Raw genomic sequence first — 13,412 nt, 5'->3', positions numbered from 1 at the left:
GGCAGGGGCCTATTTCACTCTATTTGATATAAATTTCAGTCTGTTGACCAATTGCTTTAAATCCAATGATAACACTAATTACTAAGAATAAAAAAAACTCTTCTTTGCAGGCTTTCCAAGTAACCCTCTCTACTGTGGGGTTGGGTAATCAGTACTCCTTCTCCCCTTGTGCTACACCCATGGCTCTACCCATTTATAGGCTGCGGGTACATCTAAAAAATTGAATATCATAATTTATTTCATCCAAGCATTTTATTTCAAAAAGTTAAACTTTTATGAATTAAAGATTTTCATACAAGGTGAAATATTTCAAGACTTTTTGTTTTAATCTTGATGATTGTTGCGCTCATGAAAAGGGTAAAAAGAGCATATTCATAGAAAGTACAATAAATATGCATGAAACAGGCATCAATTAGGGTCTCTGTGTAAGCCATGACCACTTCGGTTGCAAATGTGATTTAAGGTAGCATTTCTCTCTTTATAGTGGTAATCAAGATAATTTACAATAAAATGTAAGACTAGGATTTGAAGAGGTAATTATAGTTATGAACCATAATTACAGTGACAGAATGCACAACAAAGTCCCAAAATATTTGTCAGCTGGTCAATGGAGTACAACAATGTCGGACTGAAATTTGTTGGCAAGCTCTAAATAATTGGTTAATGGAGTTGGTTTTACTCCAAGAGGCTTAAATAGTCTGACTTAAGGACAAAGTTTATATGTTACATAACAATAAGATTAAAGAATTAGGCAAGACATCATGAAACATGTTCACAATAGACTATAGTTTCTCACTATAGGTGCTGATTCTAAAGAGAGGGCCATAAAAGTTGGAACAACACTGTGGCAGATGAAACTGTATTTCTAAAGTTACTTTTGATTATAAATTTGATGTTCAGAGCGTGAAAAATAACTCAAGAAAACAAACAGAAAAGATACAAAAATGTTTTTTATTTCCAAACTGAGAAAATGTACAAAAATCTATTAGTTAAGTGAATGAAGAGGAAGAGACATCTGATCAGTGACTTTACACCAGCAGTTATTTTAACAGCATATTCACAGAGCATTAAAGCGCACCGTCTGAGCAGAGGGATAAATCAAATACAGAGAGAAACACCTTGACCTGGCCTCTGACCCCAGACATTGCTTTTGTCTTGAACCACCTGGATACATTTTTCAAACCCAGCTGAATCCCAGTGAAGTGCTGATGTCTTGATGAGGCTGCTGGGCCCACTAGGAGCTCTTCTAGTTTGAGCCAAGAGAAAAGACACTTCTTTGTCTGGTTTTAGTTGTTCTGGGAAGCCTGCTGCATGATGACTGAACACAGACTCAGAATCTGCAGGTACTCATCTGCACCATCGGACAAGCACTTACCAACAACCTGAACCAGTGAAAGAAGACAGCAGTCAGTGTTTTCTTTGACATGTTTTAAAAACACTGCCTATCCTACATGTGTTGCCAAGTATTTCTACTTTACATATGTCTGGATGTGTAAGTACAACCTATTTGGTACATCGGTGTTAGTGACTGGGTGAACACCAGGGTTGGCACAATACACAAATTTACTACAAATTAGGACTGAACAATTTTGACAACTAATCTAATTGCCATTTTTTTCTCCAATATTGCAATTGCTTTTTGATATGCAACTATTCCTTAACTTTATTTAATTCCTAAACAAGGGCTGAACAATTCTTTAAAAGTGTCTAACTCTGATGATTTTGACTTGTATTGCAAATTGGATAGGAACTGTTGCAGTAAAGGGTTTTTGTCATTTTTATATTTAATAAGAAAAAAGTTTAAAAATTAGGATTTTTTGTAGACAATTCTAAAAAAATGATGCGTGAATGATTGCATATATCACGTAGAACATCTCTGCTGCAAAAAAACAAGTTGAAAACTGGTATTTTGACACAATTTTCAGGTCCAAGTAATATTGCACCTTTTGCCATTTGAAAATTGCAGCTGGCCATATTGCAATTTATTCTAGTTTTTGATTTATTTTCCAATCCTGCTACAACTTAAGGCCTTTTTCTCTTTCTTTCTGTGTCTCTTAGACAAAAATCAGCATATAAACCAACAAAAAAGTTTCGTTTGGTTGGGTAGAAACAAACTTGAGTCTAATGCTGAACAACGGATCATATTTCTACTGCGATGTTTTACATTTTACCCCAAACTGCATGTTTCCTCTTTTCTGAGTTGAACATGCTTTAAAGTCTGCTTGGTATCCCCATCAGAAGCCGAGGAGTGAGCTCTGTGCAGCGGACTGTGTGTCTCTCCTCTTTACGTCAGCCTACAGGTGCCACTGTTGCAGTCACTACACCTGTATGACCAATCAAGCTGACGCTAAGATCCAAGGTGACTTGATTCCCGCTACAAATGGCACCTTGTCCGGGTGCTTGTTAATAAATGGTGCTTGGTCATTGATTTATTTTTGAGAAATAACACGATCCACAATCAATTAATGAACATACTCTCCATTTGCTATGCCCTCCTTGCTACGCCCCAGATGCATTCAAACTAAACTTTATTGAAACTTTAGCTCTCTGCAGGAAAGAACAGTTGTATATCAAAAGAACCCTTGCTGCATCAATGGTATTTCATCCTTTTCCCTCAAAATTCTGTTTATATCTTTCTGCAACCAGATCGATGACAGGCAAAATATAGTCAGTTACTCCAACAGCTTAATGCACAAGCTTTAAGACTTTTTTCAAAGCCTTGTATGGTTGGAATAATATTTATATTCATGCTATTGAACCTTGAGTTCATGTTTAATTCAAATGTATAAATATATGTTTGTCATTACTGCATAAACAAATATCTAAGTTGTTAGCTATAAAATATATCCCAAGCTCACTTACCGCCATCTTCTCTGTGATGGCTGACTTCTGCTTGTCGCTCAGGTCATGCTCTATGACGGACTCATGGAGCTGACTCAGGATCTGTGTGGCTGCATATCCTTCATCCACCATGTTCTGACAGGAGACATTTGACATGAGGTCAGACATTCAGAGAGTGAGGGGGAAATCCATTACCTCACATAAGTACTGCATTTCAAAGTTAGGGACAGTCAAATGAAAACAGCTTTTTTGGACGTAAATATATTAATATTAATATAAATAAAAATTCAATCATTTCACACAAAACAAAGCCTTGGCATTTAAAAGCACCTACTCTGACTGCGATATCTAGTTTCTCAAATGTTCCATTGAGGGAGATCTGAAGCAAGTTGTCAATCATCTTATCAGGGACGACCTTTAACAGAACAACAGAGTGATATGAATGGAATGGAGTAATGTAAGGTTTCAGGTGTGTCGGATGTTTTAACTCCAGTCTATGAATCAACGTCTCCAGTCTCAAAGAAGAAGATCTCACCCCGGCTATTTCAATGACACACTGCTCTGTTATCTCCTTGTCCACATTGAGGCGTGCAGCACTCTGGAGGAAGGTGATGGCTTTCCGCAGGTCTCCCTCTGACACCTTCACCAATGCTGCTATACTCTAGATGCACAAAGACACATCACATTCATTACACGTTGGCTTAACCAGAAAGGCAACAAGAACAGCTGCAGTTCTCTGCCAGACAGAGAGATTCTTCAGTTTTGTGTTTTACAAGTATATGCTGTGTTTGTACCATTAAAAGCCAGTTTGACCGTTTGTCTTGAAATGTACAGGTGCAACTTAGAAAATTAGAATATTACAACAAAGTTTTCTTGCTAATAATTCAAGAAGTGTAACTTCCATATATTCTAGACTCTTCTGGTACAAAAATAAAGATTTCAAGACTTTTTATGTTTTAAGCTTGATGATTATAGTTCACACTAATCAAAAACCCCGGTTTATCAAAATATTAGAAGATCACAAAAGATCAGTCCAAGAAACGATTGATAAAACAGAAATGCTGACGTGATGGGAAATGATGCTTATTCATGCACTTAGTAATTGGTCGGAGCTGATCAGTCTGTGGCACTGCTGGGGTGTTATGAAGCCCAGGTTGCTCTGATAGCAGCCTTCAGCTCGTCTGTATTGATCAGTCCATCTCTCTTCTTCCCCTTGGCATTTCCTCAGAGTTTCTCTATGGGGTTCAGGTCAGACCAGTTTGCTGGCCAATCACAGTAATACCATGGTAAGCAAACCAGTTTCTGGTAGTTTTGGCTTCACTGTGTTCAGGTGTCAAGTCCTGCTGGAAAATGAAACCAGTTTCTCAATAAAGCTTCTCAACAGATGGAAGCATGAAGTGCTCTTACATCTCCTGGTAGACGGCTGACAGCGATGACTCCAGACATGGAACCCCAATCCATCACTGACTGGGGAAACCAGAACACTTGCCTTAAAGCACCTTGGATTCTGTGCCTCTCTGATCTTTCTTCAGATTCTGGGACCTTGATTCTCACATGAAATTCAACATGTACTTTCATCTGAAAACAGGACTTTGGACCACTGAGCAACAGTCTAGTTCTGTTACTCCTCAGCCCAGGCGAGAAGCTGATAATGTTTTCTGTGGTTCAGGGTTGGCTCCACACAAGGAAAACGACACTTGTGGTTCATTTCCTGGTCCGATCTGTGTGTGGTGGCTCTTGAGCCACCGATCCTAGCCTCAGTCCACTCCATGTGAAGCTCCCCTAAGTTCTTGAATCTGCTTTGTTTGACAATCCTCTGAAAGCTGAGCTCATCCCTGTTGATTGTGCCCCTTCTCTTATCACACTTTTCCCTTCCAGTGAACTTTCCATGAAGATGCTTTGATACAGCCTCTGAGAAACAGCTAGAGCAGGAAGGCTCAGGAAACTGTTGCAAACTGGACTTTTACATAATATCCTATTCTTTTGAGATAGTGGATTTTTAATTTTCATGAGCTGTAATAATCAAGATTAAAACAAAAAGGCTTGAAATGTTTCAATTTATATGAACTGAACATGAAATATGTAGAAATCAAACCTTCTGAAGTAAATCATAGGAAAAATGAACTTCTACATGATGTTCTAACTTTTTTGAGACACACCTGTAGGCATGATGCTAGCTGTGAACAAACTTCACTATAATAATCTAAAATAATATCTCAAGAATATTCTTTTCATTCAAAATAAATGAAAGAAAGCAACTGAAAAAAGTTTCTAAGCATGTAACCTAATAAAAAAAAATCTACAACAGCAGAATTAAAGCTTAGCATTGTCTCAGGCCAGAAAAGTGTTTCTAATGATCACAGAGGCTCCCCGATGGCTTTCTTATGCACAACAGTCTTAACACTGTTTTATATACACTATGTTGCCAGAAGTATTCACTCACCGGCCTTGACTTGCATATGAACTTAAGTGACATTACATTCTTAATCCACAAGGTTTAGAAATGTGTTGATGGGAGTTTTTGACCATTCTTCCAGAAGCGCAATTGTGAAGTCACACACTGTTGTTGGACGAGAAGGCCTGGCTCTCAGTCTCCGCTCTAATTCATCCCAAAGGTGTTCAATCAGGTTGAGGTCAGGCCAGTCAAGTTCATCCACACCAAACTCTCTCATCCATGTCTTTATGGACCTTGCTTTGTGCACTGGTGCACAGTCATGTTGGAACAGGAAGGGGCCATCCCCAAACTGTTCCCACAAAGTTGGAAAGCATGGAATTGTCATAAATCACTTGGTATGCTGAAGCATTCAGAGTTCCTTTCACTGGAACTAAGGGGCCAAGCCCAGCTCCTGAAAAACAACCCCACACCATAATCCCCCCTCCACCAAACTTTACACTTGGCACAATGCAGTCAGACAAATACCGTTCTCCTGGCAAATGCCAAACCCAGACTCGTCCATCAGATTGCCAGATGGAGAAGCATGATTGTCACTCCAGAGAACTCGTCTCCACTGCTCTAGAGTCCAGTGGCGGCGTGCTTTGCACCACTGTATCTGATGCTTTACATTGCACTTGGTGATGTATGGCTTGGATGCAGCTGCTCGGCCATGGAAACCCACTCCATGAAGCTCTCTATGCACTGTTCTTGAGCTAATCTGAAGGCCAAATGAAGTTTGGAGATCTGTAGCAATTGACTCTGCAGAAAGTTGGCGACCTCTGGGCATTATGTGCCTCAGCGCTGACCCTGCGCCGTCAATTTACATGGCCTACCACTTCGTGGCTAAGTTGCTGTCATTCCCAGTCGCTTCCACTTTTTTATAATACCACTGACAGTTGACTGTGGAATATTTAGGAGCGAGGAAAGTTCACGACTGGACTTGTTGCACAGGTGGCAACCTATCACAGTACCATGCTGGAATTCACTGAGCTCCTGAGAGCGACCCATTCTTTCACAAATGTTTGTAGAAACAGTCTGCATGCCTAGGTGCTTGATATTACACACCTGTTTTCAGTTATTTGGTGAGTGAATACTTTTGGCAATATAGTGTATTTCAGTATTTCGGAGATGGGTTTTGCCATTCTTCCAATCTGCTGATACAAAGCAAAAAGCACCTGGAATTCTCCACGAGAGACAAACAACATATTCTATTTACCTACACTATCAGTCCCATTGCTGAGAAGTTTTTTAAAACTTTTCCCAACATTACTGTTGAATATTGTTTTCAACTTTTACACAAGTTAAACAGTCGTTACTCAAGGTAGTTGTTTATGTAAATGTAGCTTTAAAGATGAAGATTAATTGGCAGATAGAAGCTGAGAAAAGGCCACTATGTACAAATAAAAACCGATCCTGAGTTGTGAAACACATCTCAAATTTTTCAGTGATGCAGCAGCATGATTTCATCCTACCTCTTTGGTGTATTTTAGTTTCTCCTTCTCACAGATCTCCAGAAGACGCTCCTCTTGGATCTGATTGGCCAGAGGTTTGAAACGAAACTTTGAACATCTGGATGTCAGAGGCTCAATGATCCTAAAGACACACAGCAGGGTTGGTATTTGTCGTATCAAGTGTTTATGTGGTTTGATGGTAGTGAGAGGTGAGCTGACCTGCTGATGTAGTTACAGATGAGGCAGAAACGGGTGGTTCGAGACTCCTTTTCCATGGTCCGCCTGAGAGCAGCTTGAGCCGGAGCAGTCATTGAGTCTGCCTCATCCAGGATGATGATCTTAAAAGGGGGGCATGGCTTCCCACTACAAATATAGGAAAACATAGGGATTTAGTTGGATTTAGTGAGTAAACCATAATACCACCTTTTTCAGTTAAATGCCAATGTGACATGAATCAATTAAGACACTGAAGAAGGTGCATTAAAAAAGCCATCTTAGACTAAACAATTGAGTGAAATACTTTCAAAAGCGGCAAATAAAGAATGATAGGAGGAAAAATAAACAACTGTGACTTCTGGAAGCAAAGACTCAGCCAAAATTCCTTCACTGGCGCTGCATCAAAGACATTTCTTAAAGAATATGAAAAACAGATGCATGCGAACAGAAGCATAGCAGCGAAAAGAATAAAAGACGTTCCTGCTCTGCCGAACTATGAGTGTAGGAGTACATTAATTATGTTATACAAGGTATTTTGTGGCTTTTTATTTGGACCAGTGGGGGGGGGTTGCACTGAAGTTGAACGGTACTCCAAAGTCTTTGTTTTGCTTCGGATGGGCAGGTATCAGATGTGCTAGCACTGGTACTGGATTTAGGTACTCATCCCTGAAGCTGGCTACTGCACCTGAATTTATCTGGTGGCAGTTGAGTGAGGTGGCTGGGATTTTGAAGGTAAATTGCCCTATTTAAATCCTCAATGGTGAAAAAAATGGCTGTTAACTTCAGTAGTAGTATCAGCTGGCAGCCAAACTTCGTGGAAAAGCAGGCACCACTAATCAGAGGCATCACTATGACAAACTAGGATTGTGGATAGTGTAATTCTTTTATTCTTCTTAAAACAAGGCTGTGAGAGGGTGTCCCGTATCCCTCCCCCTCCCAGCCCTGTTCTTCGTGTTTGAAAGACACTTTCTGAAATTCCAGGGTAGACGCACCTCGGCTAAACTCTGGAGTGTAGTTACTCTTTAAGTTCTCTCACTTAAAGATAAATGTGAAACACTTTATCCAACAACAAATGTTTTAAAAACATCAAGGAGTGAGTTCAAATAGTTGTTACAGAGCCACTTCGAAAAGATATTTCTGCATACACATGGAATAAGAAAAGTTAACTCACTCTGGACGAGTGCCAGCCACAGTGAGCTGAGCAAAGTTCTTGACCTTCTCTCTGACAACCTGAATGCCTCGTTCGTCAGACGCATTGAGCTCCAGCACCCTCTGCCTGTAGAGCTCAGGACTACAGGAGAGACATTGAAGTGGGACTGCATTAATATCAGAACAAAATGCATGAACAGAAAGCAGACCAAAGATAAAACTAATACCAGATATAAATCTATAAATATATGACAGGATTCTTTGAAAATGCAAAGAGCAAAAAACGTCTAAAGCTTGTCCAAAACACAACTACAAACACACTCACCCGTAAAGTTCTCTTGCAGCAGCTAGTATGGTGGAGGTTTTTCCTGTTCCAGGCGGTCCATAAAAAAGCAAATTTGGAAGCTGTGATTAAAACAGAAACGCGTGAAACTGTGAGAATCTGAACTGTTGTATTTTAACACATTTTCTTTATTGCATTATTGGCTTTTTTGCCTTCAATGCAGTGCTGTAAGAAATAAAACTATTTCAATAAAAATGTAGTTACACATTTAACAACCAAGTTAAAAGCAATTTTCAATCTTCTGTGTCACTGAACTCTTCTTTAATTGTTTAAAAGGTATTTAAGTCATTGGCAAGGCCTGCTGTTTTAGCAAGGGGATTGTTAAAAAAAACTATGACTCTAAAAAGTTATATACATATGAGCCTGTTTGATTTTTGTCCGTAGAGTTAACAGACATGATTAGGTCTTACAGTCACAGACAGGATAATGAAGTCAAAAATTTTAAGATTGACTCGTACAATTTTAGTATTGTTTCTTTTAACAGTGAATATTTATTAGAATAGATGTAGTAGAATATAAAGCTCTACATTTGTAAACATTTTTATATGCAAAAAGGTATAAATTTGTCAAACAACAGAGTGCTGCAGCTAAAATCCCCTGCTGTCATGTCAGTGATGTGAAAAAACAAAGTTTTAGACCTCTATCAATACAGGCATGAAAAGCCCCAAAAATAATGTCAGTTTTGTTTCCAAAACTCTCAGCACTATAATTTCAACCTCATTCAAAACTTTATTAAAAAAACACAACACAATTGCTAATCAATTCAGCATGCACCTTGGATGCAGAGTTTGATCAAATTTCTTACATTTAGAAGCTATTACAGGGCATAATACTTACATCTGCTCCTTCTAGAGACTTCTTCAGCACAGCTACCACCTCCTCCTGAAAGGCCACCTCATCAACACACTTTGGGCGGCTAGAGTTTGCAAAAACAAGGCCCATGATAAAACCAATAAATATACAGTATTCATCATTAGCAAGATTTTTATACAATAAGTGGACTCCTTATGAGACACAGCTGAACCAACAAACAACTTTAGTGCTGTAACAATTATCTTTATGTGGCAGATTATGAACAAAATGACTGTACTGATTAGGGCTGATACCCTGCAGTCAGTCAGAAGTTGAGCTCTCATCTAACCAAAATCTGACTGGTACTGTTGGTATACATACTGCATGACAGAATTCATGTTTGGAAATTAACAAGAGCAGGCTGAAACAAGCGGACTCTATTAATTGTTATCATTATTATAAGACAAGGCAAAAAAACACATGCCTGAAGTTATAATGCTGGATGTCCTTAATTCAGACTCAATTATTTTATCTTAGTAAACAATCAAACATTTCTTTATCTGCATTATGCCTCGATGCCAAACTATGCCTGGCCCTAGAGCCTAAATATCACTGAGCTGTAGTTTTTTTTTTTCTTGCTTGAATTCTAAATTTAAAAAAAATCCTCTATACACACTTATGTAATTCTGGTTTCTGATGATAGACACAGAAACAGAACTGTTAGTGTTTTTTAATGTACATCTTCTGGTTCACACTTACTATTTTTCTACCCAGGGAATAGCCTTCGCTTTCTTCTCTGTGCTGGGCCCCGCTGCTGCCTTGTCTTTTTGAGGCCTTGCAGACTGAATAGTCGCTCCTTTCAAAAATGCCTGCATGACTCCTCTTGGTTTGGTCAGACCTGTAGCAATACCTAAAGATAAAAGAAAGACAGATTAAAACAGAGAAGGAGAAACAGGTAGACACACTAGATAACTATGAACAAAAAAAAAGTTTTATAATAAATGATTGTCCTCATTAAGAGTTATACAGGTACATCTAATAAAATGAGAATGTTGAGTAAAAGTTCATTTTTCCTCCACTGATTTACTTCAGAAAGTTAAATTTCCACATATTCAAAATTCATCCCAAACAAGGTGAAACATATCAAGACAATTTTTGTTTTGATCTTGATGATTACAGCTTACTCATGAAAATCAGAAACCCACTATCAAAAAGTGTTAGAATATTGTGGAAAAGACTGCTGACTTGACAAATGCACAGAAGACAATCATTGACACCCTCCACAAGGAGGGTAAGCCACATAAGGCCACTGCTGAAAGTGATGGATGTTCTCAGAGTGCTTTATCAAAGCAAATTCATGGAAAGTTGAGATGCATCTGTACACTGTATAGTTAAGGCATAACTTCAAATATGGCACTTCTGACAAACTTGTACACCTACGGTGCACTTTTGACAATAAGCTCAACCATCAAAGTTATAAACATATGCATATAAGGCAGAACAACAACATTGTGTTGAATAGGGCTGGGTAATTAATCAAAATTTAGATTTAATTGTAATAATATCAATTCTCAAATCGCAAAACATCCAATATTTCTTTGACCTAAAACATTTGTGAAAATCCCAGTTTAAAACTTTGTTTTCAGGAAAGATATTATGCTCTACACATCATATTAACATTTGGGTGTCTTCTTTTAAGAATTATAAACAAAAAAAAATCATAATTTCTGTACGTTTTCAATCATTTAGGAAGGGCTACGAATCTCAAAATACTATCATCCCCGAGTCCCCATCGAAAATTGGGCACTCTATGACACTGTGTGCATCCTATGATATTTCACGTCTGTTATACTGCCTTACTTGCTGGTCCCAAGCCCCACAAGCAACTTAAAAACTGATCATATCCCTATATAACCAGACTATAAAATCCATAGAGGAAAAAAACTGCAAGATGGCACCATTTTCTTGTAACAGAGAAACACAACAGATCTTAAGCTGTTTTTTTTTATGTCTGCATGTTCTGTCTCCACGTTTGTTTGGTGAATTTGTTAGGACTCTAATGGAGTCAACATACAGGCCTATGTAAATGGGAACAGCCAAATTCAAACGTGCAAAACCCCTTTGGGACAGTCAGCCCTCTCTGAGCAAAACTCTGGACTAGTCAACCCACTGAGCTAAAAAATGCAACATAATTTTAAAGGTTGTAACAAAGTTATTAAATCATGGCTGACGGAGCAACAATACTGTTCCCACACATAAAAAGTGCTTACATATCTGTTAATCTAAAGAAACCATTTGCAGTACAGCCCTCTATTTGACTCTATTTGTATCTGATCTGTCTTGAATATTTGATTTTTAATGTATTTGCTAATGTACTGTGCTCTTTAGGTACCTCTGTTCTTTCTTATTTCCCTTTATTTCTATCTTTAACATATAAAAGCCTGTGGACAGGTGTTGATAATAGCACTTTGCTATAAACACTTACAACATGCAACTGTGCATGATTAAATAGCCCAGCATCAACGTTACTGTGCCCATGGTAAATAAATGTTAAATATGGTAAACACTGTAACTTCCGGTTGATGTAGTTAGATGTGAAGAATGGCACTCAAACAGGCTTACCTTACCACAAACTGCATGTCTCAGGGTAAGTATTTAGATTAATATAAGAATGCCTTTTCTGACCAAGAGAAGAGTTATGGGGTTACAATTAAATTAAGTATACTTTTACAGCAGCCATATCAAGTCTGAATAAAGAGAAGATTTAGAAAGTAGTTTCTGAACAAAGTTTAGCAGCTTATCATCACCATTCAACACAAAGAAGTGAGGCGGTTTCTCTATTTACAGTGGCTATATATAAAATAGTGCAATTGTTAAACTTTGTGAAAACACTGGTACCTAAATCTGAGGCTAAAACTGCGTTGACTCTTCGCTATGAGCCAGTGCTGGCCTGTGCTCATCACTGTTAGTCAGTGTTAGCTAGCTGTTAATTCTTAAGTTAGACGGACTGAACTTACTTTAAACGTAAAAAGCTGTGAAGGTAAACTCCGCCACGGATAATTCTCCTACAGCTGGAGTTACTTTGTGTGGAAAACAGACAGAAATCTCGTTACTGGACTTGCTTTCTTAGCATAAGGTTGTTGACGTGCGTTAGCAGAGTCTTCCCGCCATGACTGAAGAATCAACTTCCGCCAACGACACATCCTCGACCAATCAGGTACCTCGGATGCTGGAGTGCGGCCCGCCCTTTCCGGTGTTGTTTTTCCCCTCCTCCCAGCTCTTGTTTCTACATCTCTGTCCTCGTATCTCCGTGTCAGTGCACTCCTCCGAGTATTGCCATTGTTTTTCCTGATTTACTATTTACTGTTTTAGGATAACCTGAGCTTTATACTACAGCCTAGCATGCTATTTTATCATTACTGATATTTACGAATGAACTTAGGCTTTAGAAAACTAATTCCAAGTCAAAGATGCTGCATATGATCACTAAAAAGATGCATTAATTGAATTATCATATTAGATACATCACACACTGGCCAGGATTATGCCCTCTTTTGTCTACCAGCTGCTGTCTTTGTTGTTGGAAAGCCTTCAGTAGGGCCTGTAATTGGCTGGCACACTGAAGATAAGTGAGAGGCAGGGTGAGGCTGAGTGCAGATGTCTACAGCTAATGGTCGCCTCCCAGGAAATCTTCACAGTCCCAGGGGCCATTGGCTCATTGAGAGATGCTAATGCCCCTGTCTGGCATCCTTTGCTTGAATCAAAACATGGAGCAGGATCAGAAGAGCGGCCTCTGATAGCGCCGAATGAATCCAGGCAGAAAAGCATGGATGACTGATAATGGGTGGAGGCTATTGATTTGTTTTGTTTGACAGAGCCCTGGTGCGACTGTGGTGAAATAAGAGCTGCCTAGTGAGGTTATTGTCTTTTAAGTGACTTAAAAAAGCAATGTTCATTCTAAGGTGATTTACTGTGATAGTTCGCCCCACCTGAAATGGAATAAACCTCAGGATATATTTCACTTTAATGATCAGTCACAGGCTCCAATCCGTTTACATCCCAGCTCCAGGAACCAGGATTTCTCTCATGGACCTATTAACCCCCCCACCCTCCCTTGTGTTTCTGTTTCTCCCCCGCCCCACAGGCAGGTACAGCAGCCCTCTGATTCGTTTTTCTCTCATTGTGA

General features: G+C 39.0%; 1 protein-coding gene across 1 annotated transcript; it reads right to left on the bottom strand.

Moving 5' to 3' along the window:
• Positions 1 to 932: 932 nt before the first annotated feature.
• On the bottom strand, positions 933 to 12,402 carry rfc4 (replication factor C (activator 1) 4). Its single transcript, XM_041791621.1, has 11 exons — positions 12,244 to 12,402; positions 9,986 to 10,136; positions 9,272 to 9,350; positions 8,417 to 8,496; positions 8,114 to 8,233; positions 6,946 to 7,089; positions 6,748 to 6,868; positions 3,377 to 3,502; positions 3,176 to 3,256; positions 2,863 to 2,976; positions 933 to 1,382 (listed from the first exon to the last, which is right to left on the bottom strand). The coding sequence occupies exons 2-11, from the start codon at positions 10,099 to 10,101 to the stop codon at positions 1,287 to 1,289; spliced, it is 1,077 nt and encodes a 358-aa protein (XP_041647555.1). The 5' UTR covers positions 10,102 to 10,136; positions 12,244 to 12,402; the 3' UTR covers positions 933 to 1,286.
• Positions 12,403 to 13,412: the final 1,010 nt, after the last annotated feature.

This window comes from Cheilinus undulatus, linkage group 7 (genome assembly GCF_018320785.1).
Source record: "Cheilinus undulatus linkage group 7, ASM1832078v1, whole genome shotgun sequence".
NCBI classification, from domain to species: Eukaryota; Metazoa; Chordata; class Actinopteri; order Labriformes; family Labridae; genus Cheilinus; species Cheilinus undulatus.
The sequence above is the reverse complement of the archived record's forward strand: the minus strand, read 5'-3'. Positions and strand labels throughout refer to the sequence as shown.